At 45.1% G+C, this 24,296-nt stretch overlaps 1 protein-coding gene across 2 annotated transcripts in view; it reads right to left on the bottom strand.

Annotated features, from left to right (window-relative positions):
- Window positions 1-202: 202 nt before the first annotated feature.
- The window catches only part of LOC139394262 (RNA-binding motif, single-stranded-interacting protein 3-like), a 162,335-nt gene continuing 138,241 nt past the window's right edge, over window positions 203-24,296 (bottom strand). For both annotated transcript variants that reach the window (XM_071142286.1, XM_071142287.1), the window contains exons 5-8: window positions 22,831-22,988; window positions 16,505-16,584; window positions 2,133-2,239; window positions 203-250 (exon numbers count right to left, since the gene is read on the bottom strand). In XM_071142286.1, coding sequence (XP_070998387.1) covers window positions 203-250; window positions 2,133-2,239; window positions 16,505-16,584; window positions 22,831-22,988 — 393 coding nt within the window. The remainder of the gene's footprint in view (window positions 251-2,132; window positions 2,240-16,504; window positions 16,585-22,830; window positions 22,989-24,296) is intronic.

Genomic DNA, 24,296 nt, shown 5'->3' with positions numbered 1-24,296 from the left:
GCATGGGAACAGAACGCTGATCAGATGAAAGTGTAACTGACACAGAGATCCACTTCCTGTTTAGACTGGGCTCATTGTGACAGAGTGAATAAGGAGGACACTGGCGTGTGAATAGTGTGCATGTTTTCAGGGGGGGGGTTGTTAAGGAACCAGGAGCATTTCAAAACATGAAGAAGAAACAAGTTAAAACAACAGTAAGTTCTTACCCATTATGCATTGCAGTGGGGTCATATGTCAACGTCATGCCACTCTGAAAGGAAAGAATATGAATATGGTTATGATAAGGTTATGATACGGTTATGATATGGTTATGATAAGGTTATGATAAGGTTATGATACGGTTATGGTATGGTTATGATAAGGTCGTGTCTTTACAATCATTAAATTGAAGACGTCGTTTTTATCAAAGATTCTCTGTAATTAGTATTATGTGATCAACTGATTAATCATGTAACTGTAATTAACTAGGAAGTTGGGGCACCAAGGAAGGTATTCAGATTACAAAGTTATAATTTCCCAATTTAACCTTTCAGATATTTTCATATCTGATCAATAGTCTTCTGACTAATGATTCATTTATTTTACCTCACGTTAGTCTCATTCCAAACATCGTAAATTGTTGGTTATCTGCACGAACCCAGTCTTCACTATGAGTCATCCATACATCAATTGTCTTAAATCATTTATTTATTACTAAATAAGTAATTCACAGAAATGCATAAACAAACAGTAAATGTGGTTACATGAAGTGATAGAATGTGCCCCTAGTGGGCGGAACCGGCATGGCGGCTTGTTAGACAAAGGGGCAATGGGTGGTCGACTAAGAAGTCCCTACAGAGTTAATTATAACAATTAAAATGCTAATCACTTACACATGAACGCTCACTCATTCGGGAACAATTGCAATCAATATATATATTTAAGCTCAGTGTGTCTTGATCGCTGGTGAAAAGTATTTATTTTGTAGAATTGTCCGTCTCTCTCCCTCTCTCTCTCTCTCGGTTGTGGTTAGAGTGGATTGTTCAGAGTGACATTCATTCATTTCGTTATAGAATGCATGTTTCGGCGGTTGTCGTTCTTCGCGTTCAATGATACCGAATTCCTAGCTGCAGACTAGTAATTAATATCAAAGACTTGTTCTTATTCTGTCGGTATCGATATTCTAAGAGTTTAACCACGTGGTATGGTTAAAAGATTCAGCAATGGTCTACAACCTTTGTCCCCCTCCTAATGGAGAGAAACATGGTCTGCTGATAATTTCTCAAAGTTGGGTTTTATTCGGAATGGCAGAAAAGGGCTGTCCCAGGACGCCTGACCCTAACTGGGCTCAGGGGCTGTCCTAGGACGCCTGACCCTAACTGGGCTCAGGGGCGGTCCAGGATGTCTGACCCTAACTGGGCTCAGGGGTGGTCCAGGACGCCTGACCCTAACTGGGCTCAGGGGCGGTCCAGGATGTCTGACCCTAACTGGGCTCAGGGGCGGTCCAGGATGTCTGACCCTAACTGGGCTCAGGGGCGGTCCAGGATGTCTGACCCAAACTGGGCTCAGGGGCGATCCCAGGATGTCTGACCCTAACTGGGCTCAGGGGCTGTCCAGGATGTCTGACCCTAACTGGGCTAAGGAGCGGTCCAGGAGGCCTGACCCTAACTGGGCTAAGGAGCGGTCCAGGAGGCCTGACCCTAACTGGGCTAAGGGGCGGTCCTCTGATTTAGTTCAAATCCAATCCCCTTTTTGAGTTTTCCTTCATTAAACAGTCCAAAAACATATTACACAACAATTAGATGTAAACCTCATATCTGAGGCTATTATATAAACAGAGTTATGGTAATGTGGCCACACCGTCTCCCATGAGCTTCCCCAAGTTGTAACAAACGGACCAGTTCGTAGCTGGATTCTTCACCCATCTTTTATACTTTCTCTGGAACATGAAATTTGTTCGTACCTCAAGTTCTGTGAGGTGGAAGGAATTGCTTTGTTCTCTATGCAAATTGACTCTCTCTATACTGTGTGTCCAATGAGGAGATCCTCAGGAATTTATGACGTCTCTCTGACCACATCATCCTAGTTGAAGGAGGCGAGGGGGAGGGCAGGGAGGGGGGGATGGGGCTTGCATGAGGACAGTTGCATCTCACCTCTCCATCTCTGGTCCATGGTTGTCCGTTTTGGGGGTACTTGTTCTGGTTCAGCCTCTTCTTCTGTCCTCCATCTGCAAACTTACAGAGTAGGGGTTCTACAGGAGCTGTGTGTGAGAGAGAGAGAGAGAGAGAGAGATGGGAGAGAGAGAGAGAGAGAGAGAGAGAGAGAGAGAGAAATAGTTAAAAGCCAGTCATCTAGTGTACAATATGAGAAGAATGAAAGGGTTGGTTCCCCAGCTCCCTCTAAAACATCAGCAATCGTTCAACCCTGGCCATGGGTTCTCCATCCACATGACCATCTGAAGCCAGTCTTCTCGTTCATGTCAGGTAAACGGTGAGCCATTTAATAACAACCCAAACCTGACATCGAAACAACCCAACCCTGACTTTAAATCAACCTAACCAAAGCACAGAACCTGAGAGTGTATAACTAACAAACCTTAGCATAATTAACACAGCCTGACCCCCAGGCTCCAACAGCAAATAATTTATTCAACTCTATTAATTTGACGTTTTTCATTTTCTATATAAAGGACAAACAAACTTTCGGGATAAAGACTGAAAAGAGAAAATGTGGATGGAAAAAAAGACTGTGTGACCTTTCTCACAATAGCTCATCTTATGACCTCTGACCTTTAGGAAGCAGAGATGACTCCTGAACCGTAATGTGTAGTGTGTTTGGAAAGTATTCAGACCCCTTCCCTGTCAACACATGTTGTTACGTCACAGCCTTATTCGGCAGGGTAGCCTAGTGGTTAGAGCATTGGACTAGTAACCGAAAGGTTGCAAGATCGAATCCCCTAGATTCTGGGATTCTTGGGGCGGCAGGGTAGCCTAGTGGTTAGAGCGTTGGACTAGTAACCGAAAGGTTGTAAGATCGAGTCCCCTAGATTCGGGGATTCTTGGGGCGCAGGGTAGCCTAGTGGTTAGAGCGTTGGACTAGTAACCGAAAGGTTGCAAGATCGAATCCCCTAAATTCGGGGATTCTTGGGGTGGCAGGGTAGCCTAGTGGTTAGAGCGTTGGACTAGTAACCGAAAGGTTGTAAGATCGAATCCCCTAGATTCGGGGATTCTTGGGGTGGCAGGGTAGCCTAGTGGTTAGAGCGTTGGACTAGTAACCGAAAGGTTGTAAGATCGAATCCCCTAGATTCGGGGATTCTTGGGGCGGCAGGGTAGCCTAGTGGTTAGAGCATTGGACTAGCAACCGCAAAGTGCACTACTCTATGTGTCCTGGTCTAAAGTAGTGCACTACTCTATGTGTCCTGGTCTAAAGTAGTGCACTACTCTATGTGTCCTGGTCTAAAGTAGTGCACTATTCTATGTGTCCTGGTCTAAAGTAGTGCACTACTCTATGTGTCCTGGTCTAAAGTAGTGCACTACTCTATGTGTCCTGGTCTAAAGTAGTGCACTACTCTGCGTGTCCTGGTCTAAAGTAGTGCACTACCCTATGTGTCCTGGTCTAAAGTAGTGCACTACCCTATGTGTCCTGGTCTAAAGTAGTGCACTACCCTATGTTTCCTGGTCTAAAGTAGTGCACTAAATAGAGAACGGGGTGTCATTTGGGAATACATTCATGGTGTTTATTTTCCGTTCATCAGGAATTAAAATCTGTCCAGGATTAACTGTGGAGTTTGCTCTCCACACTGTTATTGGTTTGTTTAGGTAAATACAGCCAACTGTTTGACATGGGATCTCCATGGAGACCAGCGGGAGGAAACAGGAAGGAAGCAGCACTGGGAATAGAAACAGAAACATAATCAGCTTAGACTAGTCACTTCCTGTAGGTTTAAAATTGACCTTGTCGTATCACTTCTCTGTGGATTTCTGTTAGTCTGATTGGTTGTTGCTGCTGCTTGGCACTGATGGGGTCTAATGGGGTCTGGATGGAGCAGGGTGCCCAGTAATATCCTCCTGATTATACTCCCAGGACACGTCAGGGTTATAGTATAGTAGTGGGTGTTCTTCATGTTGTCTCTATAGTAGTGGGTGATCTTCATGTCTCTATAGTAGTGGGTGATCTTCATGTTGTCTCTATAGTAGTGGGTGTTCTTCATGTCTCTATAGTAGTGGGTGATCTTCATGTCTCTATAGTAGTGGGTGTTCTTCATGTCTCTATAGTAGTGGGTGATCTTCATGTCTCTATAGTAATGGGTGTTCTTCATGTTGTCTCTATAGTAGTGGGTGATCTTCATGTCTCTATAGTAGTGGGTGATCTTCATGTTGTCTCTATAGTAGTGGGTGATCTTCATGTCTCTATAGTAGTGGGTGATCTTCATGTCTCTATAGTAGTGGGTGATCATCATGTTGTCTCTATAGTAGTGGGTGTTCTTCATGTCTCTATAGTAGTGGGTGATCTTCATGTTGTCTCTATAGTAGTGGGTGTTCTTCATGTCTCTATAGTAGTGGGTGTTCTTCATGTCTCTATAGTAGTGGGTGATCTTCATGTCTCTATAGTAGTGGGTGATCTTCATGTCTCTATAGTAGTGGGTGTTCTTCATGTTGTCTCTATAGTAGTGGGTGTTCTTCATGTTGTCTCTATAGTAGTGGGTGTTCATCATGTCTCTATAGTAGTGGGTGATCTTCATGTCTCTATAGTAGTGGGTGTTCTTCATGTCTCTATAGTAGTGGGTGTTCTTCATGTTGTCTCTATAGTAGTGGGTGATCTTCATGTCTCTATAGTAGTGGGTGATCTTCATGTCTCTATAGTAGTGGGTGTTCATCATGTCTCTATAGTAGTGGGCGACGTGTGACTCTTTCAAAGGCATATTAAGATATTGAAAAATAATGGAGTGAAAATCTGAGATGGAACACTGTTCCCTTTACAGTGTGATACTTTGGAGCAGAGCCCAATGGGGCCTTCTATAGGGAACAGGGTGGAGTAGAGCCCAATGGGTCTCTCTATAGGGAACAGGGTGGAGTAGAGCCCAATGGGTCCCTTTATAGGGAACAGGGCCCAATGGGTCCTTCTATAGGGAACAGGGCCCAATGGGTCCTTCTATAGGGAACAGGGTGGAGTAGAGCCCAATGGGTCCCTCTATAGGGAACAGGGTGGAGTAGAGCCCAATGGGTCCCTCTATAGGGAACAGGGTGGGGTAGAGCCCAATGGGTCCCACTGTAGGGAACAGGGTGGAGTAGAGCCTAATGGGTCCCTCTATAGGGAACAGGGTGGAGTAGAGCCCAATGGGTCCCTCTATAAGGAACAGGGTGGAGTAGAGCCCAATGGGTCCCACTGTAGGGAACAGGGTGGAGTAGAGCCTAATGGGTCCCTCTATAGTGAACAGGGCCCAATGGGTCCCTCTATATTGAACCTGGCCCAATAGGTCCCTCTATAGGGAACATGGCCCAATGGGTCCCTCTATAGGGAACAGGGCCCAATAGGTCCCTCTATAGTGAACAGGGTGGAGTAGAGCCCAATAGGTCCCTCTATAGTGAACAGGGCCCAATGGGTCCCTCTATAGTGAACAGGGCCCAATAGGTTCCTCTATAGTGAACAGGGCCCAGTGGGTCCCTCTATAAGGGACAGGGCCCAATGGGTCCCTCTATAGGGAACAGAGCCCAATGGGTCCCTCTATAGGAAACAGGGTGGAACAGGGCCCAATGGGTCCCTCTATAAGGAAAAGGGCCCAATAGGTCCCTCTATAGGGAACAAGGCCCAATAGGTCCTTCTATAGTGAACATGGTACCATTGGGGACGTGACCTAGGTTATTTTGTTGTCTCTCTCTGTCTCCCATCGGTGGAGGGAACACAGCAGGTTATTAACAAATAAAATACTTTCCATCAGATAGTTCAGTATTAAAAGATAATTTCCCTTCAACCATTTTCTCATTATAATGTTATCTCCCGTGCCTCTGCGATGATGTGGATCTGAGCTAGGCCTTTGTTTGTGTTGTCACGGAGACACATCAATCATTCTACAGCTCAACACACTTTAATAAACACTTGATGAAATCAGCAACAGCTGAAATACATGTAATTATCACTCTGACGTGGAACCAGGGAACTGTGTCTCTGGGGTGAAGAAGAGTCAAGTCCTATTCTGCTCTAAACGTGGCCTCACGTTCATAAATGTTTTTGTTACAACCAGTTGTTGTCGTTAAAGCACTCTCCTCTTAGAGAGATACGTGAAGCCTAACCCTAATGAACCCGGAGGGGAAGTCCTGTCTCTGTTGCCTGGGGCGGCAGGGTAGCCTAGTGCGTTGGAATAGTAACCGAAAGGTTGCAAGATCGAATCCCCTGAGCTGACAAGGTAAAAAATCTGTCGTTCTGCCCCTGAACAGGCAGTTAACCCACTGTTCCTAGGCCGTCATTGACAATAAGATCTTGTTCTTAACTGATTAGTTAAATAAAATATAAATAAATTATTCTGCGTCCCAAATGGAAAGCTATTGCTGACATGCTCTGGTCAAAGTAGTGCACTACATAGGGAACAGACAGACAACCTCTCCTCACCCCAGACAGACAGACAGAAAGACAACCTCTCCTCACCCCAGACAGACAGACAACCTCTCCTCACCCCAGACAGACAGACACCCTCTCTTCACTCCAGACAGACATACAGACAACCTCACCTCACCCCAGACAGACAGACAGATAACCTCTCCTCACCCCAGACAGACAGACAGACCTCTCCTCACCCCAGACAGACAGACAGACAACCTCTCCTCACCCCAGACAGACAGACAACCTCTCCTCACCCCAGACAGACAGACAACCTCTCCTCACCCCAGACAGACAGACAACCTCTCCTCACCCCAGACAGACAGACAGACAGACAACCTCTCCTCACCCCAAACAGACAGACAGACAACCTCTCCTCACCCAAGACAGACATACAGACAACCTCTCCTCACCCCAGACAGACAGACAGACAACCTCTCCTCACCCCAGACAGACAGACAGACAACCTCTCCTCACCCCAGACAGACAGACAACCTCTCCTCTACTGACAGACAGACACACAACCTCTTCTCTCCTCAGACAGACAGACAGACAGACAACCTCTCCTCACCTGACAGACAGACAGACAACCTCTCCTCACCCCAGACAGACAGACAGACAACCTCTCCTCACCCCAGACAGACAGACAACCTCTCCTCTACTGACAGACAGACACACAACCTCTTCTCTCCTCAGACAGACAGACAGACAGACAACCTCTCCTCACCTGACAGACAGACAGACAACCTCTCCTCACCCCAGACAGACAGACAAGTGAAGTCATTGTTAAAACAGGACACACAGGAAGTGAAGTGGACAGTAACATGACAGGGTTAGAGTGAGAGAGCGGTACCATGTATTACAGCTGTAAAAACCCAGTACCACCTGGTCTGACTAGAAACCATCCCAGCCAACTGTCTACAGGGTATCAGAGAGGAAGGATCCCCATACTGTAGCCTCCTAGTCAACCCCAGTACCACCTCTGGTCTGACTAGAAACCATCCCAGCCAACTGTCTACAGGGTATCAGAGAGGAAGGATCCCCATACTGTAGCCTCCTAGTCAACCCCAGTACCACCTCTGGTCTGCTAACTAGAAACCATCCCAGCCAACTGTCTACAGGGTATCAGAGAGGAAGGACTCCTAGTCAACCCCAGTACCACCTCTGGTCTGCTAACTAGAAACCATCCCAGCCAACTGTCTACAGGGTATCAGAGAGGAAGGATCCCCATACTGTAGCCTCCTAGTCAACCCCAGTACCACCTCTGGTCTGACTAGAAACCATCCCAGCCAACTGTCTACAGGGTATCAGAGAGGAAGGATCCCCATACTGTAGCCTCCTAGTCAACCCCAGTACCACCTCTGGTCTGCTAACTAGAAACCATCCCAGCCAACTGTCTACAGGGTATCAGAGAGGGAGGATCCCCATACTGTAGCCTCCTAGTCAACCCCAGTACTACCTCTGGTCTGCTAACTAGAAACCATCCCAGCCAACTGTCTACAGGGTATCAGAGAGGAAGGATCCCCATACTGTAGCCTCCTAGTCAACCCCAGTACCACCTCTGGTCTGCTAACTAGAATCCATCCCAGCCAACTGTCTACAGGGTATCAGAGAGGAAGGACTCCTAGTCAACCCCAGTACCACCTCTGGTCTGACTAGAAACAATCCCAGCCAACTGTCTACAGGGTATCAGAGAGGAAGGATCCCCATACTGTAGCCTCCTAGTCAACCCCAGTACCACCTCTGGTCTGCTAACTAGAATCCATCCCAGCCAACTGTCTACAGGGTATCAGAGAGGAAGGCCTCCTAGTCAACCCCAGTACCACCTCTGGTCTGACTAGAAACCATCCCAGCCAACTGTCTACAGGGTATCAGAGAGGAAGGCCTCCTAGTCAACCCCAGTACCACCTCTGGTCTGCTAACTAGAAACCATCCCAGCCAACTGTCTAAAGGGTGTCAGAGAGGAAGGATCCCCATACTGTAACCTCCTAGTCAACCCCAGTACCACCTCTGGTCTGACTAGAAACCATCCCAGCCAACTGTCTACAGGGTATCAGAGAGGAAGGACTCCTAGTCAACCCCAGTACCACCTCTGGTCTGCTAACTAGAAACCATCCCAGCCAACTGTCTTCAGGGTATCAGAGAGGAAGGACTCCTAGTCAACCCCAGTACCACCTCTGGTCTGCTAACTAGAAACCATCCCAGCCAACTGTCTACAGGGTATCAGAGAGGAAGGCCTCCTAGTCAACCCCAGTACCACCTCTGGTCTGCTAACTAGAAACCATCCCAGCCAACTGTCTACAGGGTATCAGAGAGGAAGGCATCCTAGTCAACCCCAGTACCACCTCTGGTCTGTTAACTAGAAACCATCCCAGCCACCTGTCTAAAGGGTGTCAGAGAGGAAGGATCCCCATACTGTAACCTCCTAGTCAACCCCAGTACCACCTCTGGTCTGACTAGAAACCATCCCAGCCAACTGTCTACAGGGTAACAGAGAGGAAAGCCTCCTAGTCAACCCCAGTACCACCTCTGGTCTGCTAACTAGAAACCATCCCAGCCAACTGTCTACAGGGTATCAGAGTGGAAGGCCTCCTAGTCAACCACAGAGATGATGTCTGAAACCCCTCTGTCAAATCCAGGGGAAAGCCCAAACTAATGGATAAACAGCAGATAAACAAGGGAGATAAATGAACAGAACAGATCCTAGCTGGGGAGACGTATTCCCTCTGAGTGTGTCTATAGCAGCGAACAAACCCTGTGGGTTGTAGTTAACCTCTTTCTGGCAGCTTGATTTCCCCATTTTTACCAGCCTTAGAGAGTAGAGAGGATCCCAATTTGATGGGTCACCCCACACACGCCACTGGAGGCGTGACAGACTGAATCCTTGTCCTCTCTCTGAGTTGACAGGGCTGGAACCGGGGTATAATAGGTATCACACGCACAAATGAACACTCGCACCCACACACAGCCATCTGGGATTTCATCTCTGTCATAATAGAACTAAATCATATCTGTCAAAATAGAACTATATTGTCTCTGTCATAATAGAACTAAATCACCTCTGTCAAAATAGAACTATATTGTCTCTGTCATAATAGAACTAAATCACCTCTGTCATAATTGAACTAAATCACCTCTGTCATAATAGAACTAAATCACCTCTGTCATAATAGAACTAAATCACCTCTGTCAAAATAGAACTATATTGTCTCTGTCATAATAGAACTAAATCACCTCTGTCATGATATAACTAAATCACCTCTGTCATGATATAACTAAATCACCTCTGTCACAATAGAACTAAATCACCTCTGTCACGATATAACTAAATCACCTCTGTCATAATTGAACTAAATCACCTCTGTCATAATTGAACTAAATCACCTCTGTCATAATTGAACTAAATCACCTCTGTCATAATTGAACTAAATCACCTCTGCCATAATTGAACTAAATCACCTCTGCCATAATTGAACTAAATCACCTCTGCCATAATTGAACTAAATCACCTCTGTCAAAATAGAACTATATTGTCTCTGTCATAACAGAACTAAATCACCTCTGTCATAACAGAACTAAATCACCTCTGTCATAACAGAACTAAATCACCTCTGTCATAATTGAACTAGATTGTCTCTGTCATAGTAGAACTAAATCATCTCTGTCATAATTGAACTAAATCACCTCTGTCATATTAGAGCTAAATCACCTCTGTCAAAATAGAACTAAATCACCTCTGTCAAAATAGAGCTAAATCACCTCTGTCATGATATAACTAAATCACCTCTGTCATGATATAACTAAATCACCTCTGTCATGATATAACTAAATCACCTCTGTCATGATATAACTAAATCACCTCTGTCATGATATAACTAAATCACCTCTGTCACAACAGAACTAAATCACCTCTGTCATGATTGAACTAAATCACCTCTGTCATAATTTAACTAAATCACCTCTGTCATAATTTAACTAAATCACCTCTGTCATAATTTAACTAAATCACCTCTGTCATAATTTAACTAAATCACCTCTGTCATAATTTAACTAAATCACCTCTGTCATAATTGAACTAAATCACCTCTGTCATAATTGAACTAAATCACCTCTGTCATAATTGAACTAAATCACCTCTGTCAAAATAGAACTAGATTGTCTCTGTCATAGTAGAACTAAATAATCTCTGTCATAATTGAACTAAATCACCTCTGTCATATTAGAGCTAAATCACCTCTGTCAAAATAGAACTAAATCACCTCTGTCATGATTTAACTAAATCACCTCTGTCATGATATAACTAAATCACCTCTGTCATAATTGAACTGAATCACCTCTGTCATAATTGAACTAAATCACCTCTGTCAAAATAGAACTAGATTGTCTCTGTCATAGTAGAACTAAATCATCTCTGTCATAATTGAACTAAATCACCTCTGTCATATTAGAGCTAAATCACCTCTGTCAAAATAGAACTAAATCACCTCTGTCATAATAGAGCTAAATCACCTCTGTCATAATAGAGCTAAATCACCTCTGTCATGATATAACTAAATCACCTCTGTCATGATAGAACTAAATCACCTCTGTCATGATAGAACTAAATCACCTCTGTCATAATTGAACTAAATCACCTCTGTCAAAATAGAACTAGATTGTCTCTGTCATAGTAGAACTAAATCATCTCTGTCATAATTAATTAGAACTAAATCACCTCTGTCATATTAGAACTAAATCATCTCTGTCATAATTGAACTAAATCACCTCTGTCATATTAGAGCTAAATCACCTCTGTCAAAATAGAACTAAATCACCTCTGTCATAATAGAGCTAAATCACCTCTGTCATAATAGAGCTAAATCACCTCTGTCATAATTGAACTAAATCACCTCTGTCATAATTGAACTAAATCACCTCTGTCATAATTGAACTAAATCACCTCTGTCATAATTGAACTAAATCACCTCTGTCATAATTGAACTAAATCACCTCTGCCATAATTGAACTAAATCACCTCTGTCATAATTGAACTAAATCTCCTCTGTCATAATAGAACTATATTGTCTCTGTCATAATAGAGCTAAATCACCTCTTTCATGATATAACTAAATCACTTCTGTCACAATAGAACTAAATCACCTCTGTCATAACAGAGCTAAATCACCTCTGTCATAATAGAACTAAATCATCTCTGTCATAATTAATTAGAACTAAATCACCTCTGTCAAAATAGAACTAGATTGTCTCTGTCATAGTAGAACTAAATAATCTCTGTCATAATTGAACTAAATCACCTCTGTCATATTAGAGCTAAATCACCTCTGTCAAAATAGAACTAAATCACCTCTGTCATGATTTAACTAAATCACCTCTGTCATGATATAACTAAATCACCTCTGTCATAATTGAACTGAATCACCTCTGTCATAATTGAACTAAATCACCTCTGTCAAAATAGAACTAGATTGTCTCTGTCATAGTAGAACTAAATCATCTCTGTCATAATTGAACTAAATCACCTCTGTCATATTAGAGCTAAATCACCTCTGTCAAAATAGAACTAAATCACCTCTGTCATAATAGAGCTAAATCACCTCTGTCATAATAGAGCTAAATCACCTCTGTCATGATATAACTAAATCACCTCTGTCATGATAGAACTAAATCACCTCTGTCATGATAGAACTAAATCACCTCTGTCATAATTGAACTAAATCACCTCTGTCAAAATAGAACTAGATTGTCTCTGTCATAGTAGAACTAAATCATCTCTGTCATAATTAATTAGAACTAAATCACCTCTGTCATATTAGAACTAAATCATCTCTGTCATAATTGAACTAAATCACCTCTGTCATATTAGAGCTAAATCACCTCTGTCAAAATAGAACTAAATCACCTCTGTCATAATAGAGCTAAATCACCTCTGTCATAATAGAGCTAAATCACCTCTGTCATAATTGAACTAAATCACCTCTGTCATAATTGAACTAAATCACCTCTGTCATAATTGATCTAAATCACCTCTGTCATAATTGAACTAAATCACCTCTGTCATAATTGAACTAAATCACCTCTGCCATAATTGAACTAAATCACCTCTGTCATAATTGAACTAAATCTCCTCTGTCATAATAGAACTATATTGTCTCTGTCATAATAGAGCTAAATCACCTCTTTCATGATATAACTAAATCACTTCTGTCACAATAGAACTAAATCACCTCTGTCATAACAGAGCTAAATCACCTCTGTCATGATAGAACTAAATCACCTCTGTCATAATTGAACTAAATCACCTCTGTCAAAATAGAACTAGATTGTCTCTGTCATAGTAGAACTAAATCATCTCTGTCATAATTAATTAGAACTAAATCACCTCTGTCATATTAGAACTAAATCATCTCTGTCATAATTGAACTAAATCACCTCTGTCATATTAGAGCTAAATCACCTCTGTCAAAATAGAGCTAAATGACCTCTGTCATAATAGAGCTAAATCACCTCTGTCATAATTGAACTAAATCACCTCTGTCATAATTGAACTAAATCACCTCTGTCATAATTGAACTAAATCACCTCTGTCATAATTGAACTAAATCACCTCTGTCATAATTGAACTAAATCACCTCTGCCATAATTGAACTAAATCACCTCTGTCATAATTGAACTAAATCTCCTCTGTCATAATAGAACTATATTGTCTCTGTCATAATAGAGCTAAATCACCTCTTTCATGATATAACTAAATCACTTCTGTCACAATAGAACTAAATCACCTCTGTCATAACAGAGCTAAATCACCTCTGTCATGATAGAACTAAATCACCTCTGTCATAACAGAGCTAAATCACCTCTGTCATGATATAACTAAATCACCTCTGTCATAATATAACTAAATCACCTCTGTCATAATATAATTAAATCATCTCTGTCATCATAGAGCTAAATCATCTCTCTCATAGTATAACTAAATCATTTCTGTCATGATATAACTAAATCACCTCTGTCATAATAGAACTAAATCACCTCTGAGGAGAATAATGGAACAAGCCACTTTGGTAAAAGACCACCATGCAATGCTGAAGACAAGCAATTGAGTCCCAAATATTCCCCATAGACCTCTGGTCAAGAGTAGTGCACTATATAGGGAATAGGGCTCTGGTCAAGAGTAGTGCACGATATAGGGAATAGGGCTCTGGTCAAGAGTAGTGCACGGTATAGGGAATAGGGTTCTAGTCTATAGTAGTGCACAATATAGGGAATAGGGCTCTGGTCAAGAGTAGTGCACGATATAGGGAATAGGGCTCTGGTCAAGAGTAGTGCACAATATAGGGAATAGGGCTCTGGTCAAGAGTAGTGCACAATATAGGGAATAAGGCTCTGGTCAAGAGTAGTGCACAATATAGGGAATAGGGCTCTGGTCAAGAGTAGTGCACAATATAGGGAATAGGGCTCTGGTCAAGAGTAGTGCACATACTTTATATGATTACACCTATCACCTATCTAAACATACTTTACATTGGTTGATTACACCTATCCAAACATACTTTACACGATTACACCTATCCAAACATACTTTACATGATTACATCTATCTAAACATACTTTACATGATTACCAGACCCTACTGTATCTTCTACCAGAGCCCATAGGGAATAGTGTTCCAGACCCTACTGTATCTTCTACCAGAGCCCATAGGGAATAAGGGATCCAGACCCTACTGTATCTTCTACCAGAGCCCATAGGGAATATTGTTCCATTTGGGATCCAGACTCTACTGTATCTTCTACCAGAGCCCATAGGGAATAGTGTGCCATTTGGGATCCAGACCCTACTGTATCTTCTACCAGAGCCCCTAGGGAATAGTGTGCCATTTGGGATCCAGACCCTACTGTATCTTCTACCAGAGCCCATAGGGAATAGGGGATCCAGACCCTACTGTATCTTCTACCAGAGCCCATAGGGAATAGTGTTCCATTTGGGATGCAGACCCTACTGTACTGTAGTACTTCTCTGTTCAGTATAGTCACATGTTACTCCACTGACTGTGGCTAATCGTACAGGTTTCCTACATCCCCGTCTCATTGAGTCTGGTTACGAGTCTGTATGAGGACGGCCTGCTGGCCGAGTCCAAACGGCGACCATCAGTTACACCTTCCAATCCATGGGCTACGATCAGTTACACCTTCCAATCCATGGGCTACGATCAGTTACACCTTACAATCCATAGGCTACGATCAGTTACACCTTCCAATCCATGGGCTACGATCAGTTACACATCAGTTACACCTTCCAATCCATAGGCTACGATCAGTTACACCTTCCAATCCATAGGCTACGATCAGTTACACCTGACAATCCATAGGCTACGATCAGTTACACCTTCCAATCCATAAGCTACGATCAGTTACACCTTACAATCCATAGGCTACACACACTATCACTTCACTGGAACTGAGGTGCACGTACGTGCGCACACACACGTACGGTGCCGAAGGAGGCTGGCGGTGTCCCGGGAGTATCAGACAAAGATAGATGGAGTGATCCATCATGCACCTGTCTTCCTGTCTGCCACACAGATACACCTCACAAATCATATCTCTAGATCAGAGACCGCTCGACAATCTACTTCTCTCCCTCCCTTCCACCCACCCTCATCTCTATCCCCTCATCTCTCTCTCTATCCCCTCATCTCTCTCTATCTTCCTCTCTATCCCTCATCTCTCTCTCTATCCCCTCATCTCTCTCTATCTTCCTCTCTATCCCTCATCTCTCTCTCTCCCCTCATCTCTCTCTGTCTTCCCTTCTATCCCTCATCTCTCTCTCTATCTTCCTCTCTATCCCCTCATCTCTCTCTCTATCTTCCCCTCCATCCCCTCATCTCTCTATCTATCCCCTCATCTCTCTCTATCTTCCCCTCTGTCCCGTCATCTCTCTCTCTATCTTCCCCTCTATCCCCTCATCTCTCTCTATCTTCCTCTCTATCCCCTCATCTCTCTCTATCTTCCCCTCATCTCTCTCTATCTTCCTCTCTATCCCCTCATCTCTCTCTCTATCCTCTCCCTCCTCCTGTGGTTCAGAATAAAACCTGGAGGCTCTGAGCCAGAAGGACAGCCCATGGAGAGAGGAGTGCCATCAGACACAGCGCAGTAGGAAACTGAGCTCAGCTTGAGCCAGACAGGAACCATCACGGAGGCATGAGGACCCCAGTCTGACAGGTTAGGACAGCTATGTGCCTGTGTGTAAACCAGGGTTCCGCCTGGGGCGTTTACTGCTGTGTTTATAGGGAAGGGGATAGCTTGTTGGCTTTAGGGGATGTCAGAGACTCAGTTACTTTGGGATTTATTGACACACTTGTAAAATCATCCCGAGGTACTTTCAGGACACACAGAACAGGTTTCTCTAGGACTCAGAGCTGATATTAAAGGTCCAATGCACCTGTTTTAATCTCAATATAATTTTCTGGGTAACAATTAAGTACTTTACTGTGATTGTTTTAAACTAAAATGGTCAAAAAGAAGCAGAAATAGCTTCTTAGCAAAGAGCAATTTCTCAAACAAGAATTCCCGCTAGGACTGTCTGGGGCTGAAAACGAGCTGTTATTGGCAGAGAGGTTTAGAACTCTCTTTCTTATTGGTCTATTCCATAATGTATCGCCTGGTGATGTCACCAGGTAGGCCAAAACTCCCTCCCAATAAAACAGGCTGAAATTTCAGGTTGTTTTTTTTCAAACAGCTCTTACACTTAAAAGGGCATTATCATCGTTTTCACTATTTCACAGTATCATTCCAACCTCATGGTGTGAAAATATATATACACAACACAGGAAAAATTGCATTTTTTGAAATACACTTGACCTTTAAGATACAAATCGAAGCACTTTGAACTCAACACCCCCAGAAAAGACAAGAGTAGCTGTTCCTCATACCTGGTACGCCTGGAGGAGTCTTCAGAAACTTTCCATTGAAATGTTGAATCACCACATCACACTTCTCTGTTGACTCCATCCTGAGAGGGGTGGGGGCAGAGAGGGGGGGGGGGAGGGGCAGAGAAAGGGGGGGCAGAGGGGGGGGGGCAGAGGGGGGGGTGGAAGGGCGGGGGGGGGCGGGGCAGAGAGGGGGAGTGGAGGGGGGGGGCGGAGGGGGGGACAGAGAGAGGGACAGAGAGAGACAGAGAGAGGGACAGAGAGAGGGGGGGGCAGAGAAAGGGGGGGCAGGGGGGGGGGGGGCAGAGAGGGGGGGCGGGGCAGAGAGGGGGGGTTGGGGGGGGGGCAGAGAGAGATCATGATGAGAAAACAAAAAGATAATTACTTGACACGTTGGAAATTATTAACAAAAAAACAGCAACTAGAATGCTATTTGGCCCTAAACAGAGAATACACAGAGGCAGAATACCTGACCACTGTGACTGACCCAAAATTAAGGAAAGCTTAAAAAAAAAAGTCTGACTATGTACAGACTCAGTGAGCATAGCCTTGTTATTGAGAAAGGCCGCCGTAGGCAGACATGGCTCTCAAGAGAAGACAGGCTATGTGCTCACTGCCCACAAAATGAGGTGGAAACGGAGCTGCACTTCCTAACCTCCTGCCCAATGTAGGACCATATTAGAGAGACATTTTTCCCTCAGATTACACAGATCCACAAAGAATTAGAAAACAAACCCAATTTTGATAAACTCCATTATCTACTGGGTGAAATACCACAGTGTACCATCACAGCAGCAAGATTTGTGACCTGTTGCCACAGGCAAGAGCTCTCTGCTCCTTCTCTGCTCTACTCTCTGCTCTCTTCTCTCTGATATGCTCTCTGCTCTACTCTCTGCTCTCTGCGCTACTCTCTGTTCTACTCTCTACTCTCTGCTCTGCTCTCTGCTCTACTCTCTGCTCTCTGATCTGCTCTCTGCTCTACTCTCTGCTCTCTGATCTGCTCTCTGATAGACTCTCTACTCTCTGATCTCTGTTCTACTCTCTGCTCTCTGATCTGCTCTCTGATCTGCTCTCCGCTCTACTCTCTGCTCTACTCTCTGCTCGCTGATATGCTCTCTGCTCTAATCCCTGCTCTCTGATCTGCTCTCTGCTCTACTCTCTGCTCTCTGCTCTCTGATCTGCTCTCTGCTCTACTCTCTGTTCTCTTCTCTCTGATATGCTCTCTGCTCTACGCTCTGCTCGCTGCTCTCTGATCTGTTCTCTGCACTTCCCTCTGCTCTACTCTCTACTCTCTGCTCTACTCTCTGCTCTACTCTCTGATCTGCTCCCTGCTCACTACTCTCTGATCTGCTCTACTCTCTGATCTGCTCTACTCTCTGCTCTCTGCTCTACTCTCTGCTCTACTCTCTGCTCTCTGATCTGCTCTCTGCTCTCTGATCTGCTCTCTGCTCTGCTCTCTGCTCTCTGCTCTACTCTCTGCTCTCTGCTCTCTGATCTGCTCTCTTCTCTCTGATCTGCTCTCCGCTCTCTGATCTACTCTCTGCTCTCTTCTCTCTGATATGCTCTCTGCTCTACTCTCTGCTCTCTGATCTGCTCTCTGCTCTCTTCTCTCTGATATGCTCTCTGCTCTATGCTCTACTCTCTGCTCTACTCTCTACTCTCTGCTCTACTCTCTGATCTGCTCTCTGCTCACTACTCTCTGCTCTACTCTCTGCTCTCTGATCTGCTCTCTGCTCTCTGATCTGCTCTCTGCTCTGCTCTCTGCTCTCTGCTCTACTCTCTGCTCTCTGCTCTCTGATCTGCTCTCTTCTCTCTGATCTGCTCTCTGCTCTCTGATCTGCTCTCTGCTCTAATCTCTGCTCTCTTCTCTCTGATATTTTCTCTGCTCTACTCTCTGCTCTCTGATCTGCTCTCTGCTCTACTCTCTGCTCTACTCTCTACTCTCTACTCTCTGCTCTACTCTCTGCTCTACTCTCTGCTCTCTGATCTGCTCTCTGCTCTCTGATCTGCTCTCTGCTCTGCTCTCTGCTCTCTGCTCTACTCTCTGCTCTCTGCTCTCTGATCTGCTCTCTTCTCTCTGATCTGCTCTCTGCTCTCTGATCTGCTCTCTGCTCTATTCTCTGCTCTCTGATCTGCTCTCTGCTCTACTCTCTGCTCTCTTCTCTCTGATATGCTCTCTGCTCTACTCTCTGCTCTCTGGTCTGCTCTCTGCTCTACTCTCTGCTCTACTCTCTACTCTCTGCTCTGCTCTCTGCTCTACTCTCTGCTCTCTGATCTGCTCTCTGCTCTCTGCTCTCTGCTCTCTGACCTCTGCTCTCTGATCTACTCTCTGCTCTCTGATCTGCTCTCTGATCTGCTCTCTGCTCTCTGATCTGCTCTCTGATAGACTCTCTACTCTCTGATCTCTGTTCTACTCTCTGCTCTCTGATCTGCTCTCTGATCTGCTCTCCGCTCTACTCTCTGCTCTACTCTCTGCTCGCTGATATGCTCTCTGCTCTAATCCCTGCTCTGTGATCTGCTCTCTGCTCTACTCTCTGCTCTCTGCTCTCTGATCTGCTCTCCGCTCTACTCTCTGCTCTACTCTCTGCTCGCTGATATGCTCTCTGCTCTAATCCCTGCTCTGTGATCTGCTCTCTGCTCTACTCTCTGCTCTCTGCTCTCTGATCTGCTCTCTGCTCTACTCTCTGTTCTCTTCTCTCTGATATGCTCTCTGCTCTACGCTCTGCTCGATGCTCTCTGATCTGTTCTCTGCACTTCCCTCTGCTCTACTCTCTACTCTCTGCTCTACTCTCTGCTCTACTCTCTGATCTGCTCCCTGCTCACTACTCTCTGATCTGCTCTACTCTCTGATCTGCTCTACTCTCTGCTCTCTGCTCTACTCTCTGCTCTACTCTCTGCTCTCTGATCTGCTCTCTGCTCTCTGATCTGCTCTCTGCTCTGCTCTCTGCTCTCTGCTCTACTCTCTGCTCTCTGCTCTCTGATCTGCTCTCTGCTCTACTCTCTGTTCTCTTCTCTCTGATATGCTCTCTGCTCTACGCTCTGCTCGCTGCTCTCTGATCTGTTCTCTGCACTTCCCTCTGCTCTACTCTCTACTCTCTGCTCTACTCTCTGCTCTACTCTCTGATCTGCTCCCTGCTCACTACTCTCTGATCTGCTCTACTCTCTGATCTGCTCTACTCTCTGCTCTCTGCTCTACTCTCTGCTCTACTCTCTGCTCTCTGATCTGCTCTCTGCTCTCTGATCTGCTCTCTGCTCTGCTCTCTGCTCTCTGCTCTACTCTCTGCTCTCTGCTCTCTGATCTGCTCTCTTCTCTCTGATCTGCTCTCCGCTCTCTGATCTACTCTCTGCTCTCTTCTCTCTGATATGCTCTCTGCTCTACTCTCTGCTCTCTGATCTGCTCTCTGCTCTCTTCTCTCTGATATGCTCTCTGCTCTACTCTCTGCTCTCTGATCTGCTCTCTGCTCTACTCTCTACTCTCTGCTCTACTCTCTGCTCTCTGCTCTACTCTCTGCTCTCTGATCTGCTCTACTCTCTACTCTCTACACTCTGCTCTACTCTCTGCTCTACTCTCTGCTCTACTCTCTGCTCTCTGCTCTCTGATCTGCTCTCTGATCTGCTCTCTGATCTGCTCTCTTCTCTCTGATCTGCTCTCTGCTCTCTGATCTGCTCTCTGCTCTACTCTCTGCTCTCTGATCTGCTCTCTGCTCTACTCTCTGCACTCTTCTCTCTGATATGCTCTCTGCTCTACTCTCTGCTCTCTGATCTGCTCTCTGCTCTCTTCTCTCTGATATGCTCTCTGCTCTACGCTCTACTCTCTGCTCTACTCTCTACTCTCTGCTCTACTCTCTGCTCTCTGATCTGCTCTCTGCTCTCTGATCTGCTCTCTGCTCTACTCTCTGCTCTACTCTCTACTCTCTGCTCTACTCTCTGCTCTACTCTCTACTCTCTGCTCTGCTCTCTGCTCTACTCTCTGCTCTCTGATCTGCTCTCTGCTCTCTGCTCTACTCACTGCTCTCTTCTCTCTGATATTCTCTCTGCTCTACTCTCTGTTCTCTGATCTGCTCTACTCTCTGCTCTTTGCTCTACTCTCTGCTCTCTGATCTGCTCTACTCTCTACTCTCTACACTCTGCTCTACTCTCTGCTCTACTCTCTGCTCTACTCTCTGCTCTCTGATCTGCTCTCTGATCTGCTCTCTGATCTGCTCTCTGCTCTCTGCTCTACTCTCTGCTCTCTGCTCTTTGATCTGCTCTCTGATCTGCTCTCTGATCTGCTCTCTACTCTCTGCTCTACTCTCTGCTCTACTCTCTGCTCTCTGCTCTCTGATCTGCTCTCTGATCTGCTCTCTGATCTGCTCTCTGCTCTCTGCTCTACTCTCTGCTCTCTGCTCTACTCTCTGCTCTCTGCTCTACTCTCTGCTCTACTCTCTGCTCTCTGCTCTACTCTCTGCTCTCTGCTCTGCTCTCTGCTCTACTCTCTACTCTCTGCTCTACTCTCTGCTTTCTGCTCTCTGCCCTCTGATCTGCTCTCTGCTCTACTCTCTGCTCTACTCACTGCTCTCTGCTCTACTCTCTGCTCTACTCTCTGCTCTACTCTCTGCTCTACTCTCTGCTCTCTGCTCTACTCTCTGCTCTAGTCTTTGCTCTAGTCTCTGCTCTAGTCTCTGCTCTACTCTCTGCTCTACTCTCTGCTCTACTCACTGCTCTCTGCTCTACTCACTGCTCTCTGCTCTACTCTCTGCTCTACTCTCTGCTCTACTCTGCTCTCTGCTCTAGTCTCTGCTCTACAACGCAGCTCCTCTATGAGGCCCCGTTCATCTCTGTTCACCCAATCATGTCTGAAGGGCTAATTATCAGCTGAGCTTGGCACAGGGAGTCAGAGGGTGATCCTAGAGAGGTCTTTCACTAGTCATTCTGTCTGGGAGTCAGAGGGTGATCCTAGAGAAGTCATTCTGTCAGGGAGTCAGAGGGTGATCCTAGAGAAGTCATTCTGTCAGGGAGTCAGAGGGTGATCCTAGAGAAGTCATTCTGTCAGGGAGTCAGAGGGTGATCCTAGAGAAGTCATTCTGTCAGGGAGTCAGAGGGTGATCCTAGAGAAGTCATTCTGTCAGGGAGTCAGAGGGTACACCTAGAGAAGTCATTCTGTCAGGGAGTCAGAGGGTGATCCTAAAGAAGTCATTCTGTCAGGGAGTCAGAGGGTGATCCTAGAGAAGTCTGTCTTTAGTCATTCTGTCAGGGAGTCAGAGGGTGATCCTAGAGAAGTCTGTCTCTAGTCATTCTGTCAGGGAGTCAGAGGGTGATCCTAGAGAAGTCTGTCTCTAGTCATTCTGTCAGGGAGTCAGAGGGTGATCCCAGAGAGGTCTCTCTCTAGTCATTCTGTCAGGGAGTCAGAGGGTGATCCCAGAGAGGTCTCTCTCTAGTCATTCTGTCAGGTAGTCAGAGGGTGATCCTAGAGAAGTCTGTCTCTAGTCATTCTGTCAGGGAGTCAGAGGGTGATCCCAGAGAGGTCTGTCTCTAGTCATTCTGTCAGGGAGTCAGAGGGTGATCCTAGAGAGGTCTTTCACTAGTCATTCTGTCAGGGAGTCAGAGGGTGATCCCAGAGAGGTCTCTCTCTAGTCATTCTGTCAGGGAGTCAGAGGGTGATCCCAGAGAGGTCTCTCTCTAGTCATTCTGTCCAGCCACTGATCCTGAATACAGAGGCCAGACTAGGAAAAGTACATTGTACATGATTCAGCCCAGTTACTTTTACATTTGATACCTAAGAATATTGTAGCAATTACATTTACTTTAGATACTTAAGTATATTTAAAACTAAACGATTTTTAGACTTTTACTCAAGTAGTATTTTACTGGGTGACTTTCACTTTTATGTGAGTCATTTTCTATTAAGGTATCTTTACTTTTACTCAAGTAGGACAATTGAGGACTTTTTCCACCCCTGCCTGTACTGTACAGAGGTAACTGAGAAGGCCTCTCCATTAGGGGACACTCAGGGGGGACACTCAGGGGGACTAAGGTCCCAGGAACAAGAAGAAGAGACTCTAAGTTCACTCCGGGGGTCTCATACAGACTCAGATGAGAACGCACACGTTATCATTTGATGCCAACGGGATTTGTGGAAATTCAAGTTCAGTGCATATTTCAAATCAGAACAGTGTGTGTGTGTGTGTGTGTGTGTATGTTTCAACATCTATATGTGTGTGTGTGCGCATGTTGCAGCGTACATGTGTGTGTGTGTGTGGTGTGTGGTGTGTGTGTGTGAGTGTGAGTGTGTGTGTGAGTGTGAGTGTGAGTGTGTGTGTGTGTGTGTGGTGTGTGGTGTGTGTGTGTACCTGGCGAAGCCGACTCCTCTGCTGACCCCGGTGGCGTCCCGTAGTACCCGTGTTGAGATGACGTGACCGAACGGTTTCAGCATGTTCTCCAGCTCCTGCTCATCCATGGACACAGGCAGGTTGGAAACGTACAGGTTAGTGGGATCCTGTTCCTGTTGCTGTGGGGGGGGGGTAGAGAGGGAGGGTGAGAGCGAGAGAGGGAGGGAGGGAGGGAGGGAGGGAGGGAGGGAGGGAGGGAGGGAGGGAGGGAGGGAGGGAGGGAGGGAGGGAGGGAGGGAGGGAGGGAGAGGGATGGAAGGTTATCACTCATCCATGGATACAGGCAGGTTGGAGATGTTATGATATAAAACACTCCAGACAGACTCAATGGAAAACACTCCAGACTGACTCAATATAAAACACTCCAGACAGACTCAATGTAAAACACTCCAGACAGACTCAATGTAAAACACTCCAGACTCAATGTAAAACACTCCAGACTGACTCAATGTAAAACACTCCAGACTCAATGTAAAACACTCCAGACTGACTCAATGTAAAACACTCCAGACTGACTCAATGTAAAACAATCCAGACTGACTCAATGTAAAACACTCCAGACTCAATGTAAAACACTCCAGACTAAATCAATGTAAAACACTCCAGACAGACTCAATGTAAAACACTCCAGACTCAATGTAAAACACTCCAGACTGACTCAATGTAAAACACTCCAGACTGACTCAATGTAAAACACTCCAGACTCAATGTAAAACACTCCAGACTGACTCAATGTAAGACACTCCAGACTGACTCAATGTAAAACACTCCAGACTGACTCAATGTAAAACCCTCCAGACAGACTCAATGTAAAACACTCCAGACTCAATGTAAAACAATCCAGACAGACTCAATGTAAAACACTCCAGACAGACTCAATGTAAAACACTCCAGACTCAATGTAAAACACTCCAGACTGACTCAATGTAAAACACTCCAGACAGACTCAATGTAAAACACTCCAGACAGACTCAATGTAAAACACTCCAGACAGACTCAATGTAAAACACTCCAGACAGACTCAATGTAAAACACTCCAGACAGACTCAATGTAAAACACTTCAGACAGACTCAATATAAAACACTCCAGACAGACTCAATGTAAAACACTCCAGACAGACTCAATGTAAAACACTCCAGACAGACTCAATATAAAACACTCCAGACTGACTCAATGTAAAACACTCCAGACTCAATGTAAAACACTCCAGACAGACTCAATGTAAAACACTCCAGACTGACTCAATGTAAAACACTCCAGACAGACTCAATGTAAAACACTCCAGACAGACTCAATGTAAAACACTCCAGACAGACTCAATGTAAAACACTCCAGACTCAATGTAAAACACTCCAGACAGACTCAATGTAAAACACTCCAGACAGACTCAATGTAAAACACTCCAGAAAGACTCAATGTAAAACAC

Source organism: Oncorhynchus clarkii, unplaced genomic scaffold (assembly GCF_045791955.1).
Source record: "Oncorhynchus clarkii lewisi isolate Uvic-CL-2024 unplaced genomic scaffold, UVic_Ocla_1.0 unplaced_contig_8629_pilon_pilon, whole genome shotgun sequence".
Taxonomy (NCBI): domain Eukaryota; kingdom Metazoa; phylum Chordata; class Actinopteri; order Salmoniformes; family Salmonidae; genus Oncorhynchus; species Oncorhynchus clarkii.
This window is presented reverse-complemented; position numbering and strand designations above follow the sequence as displayed.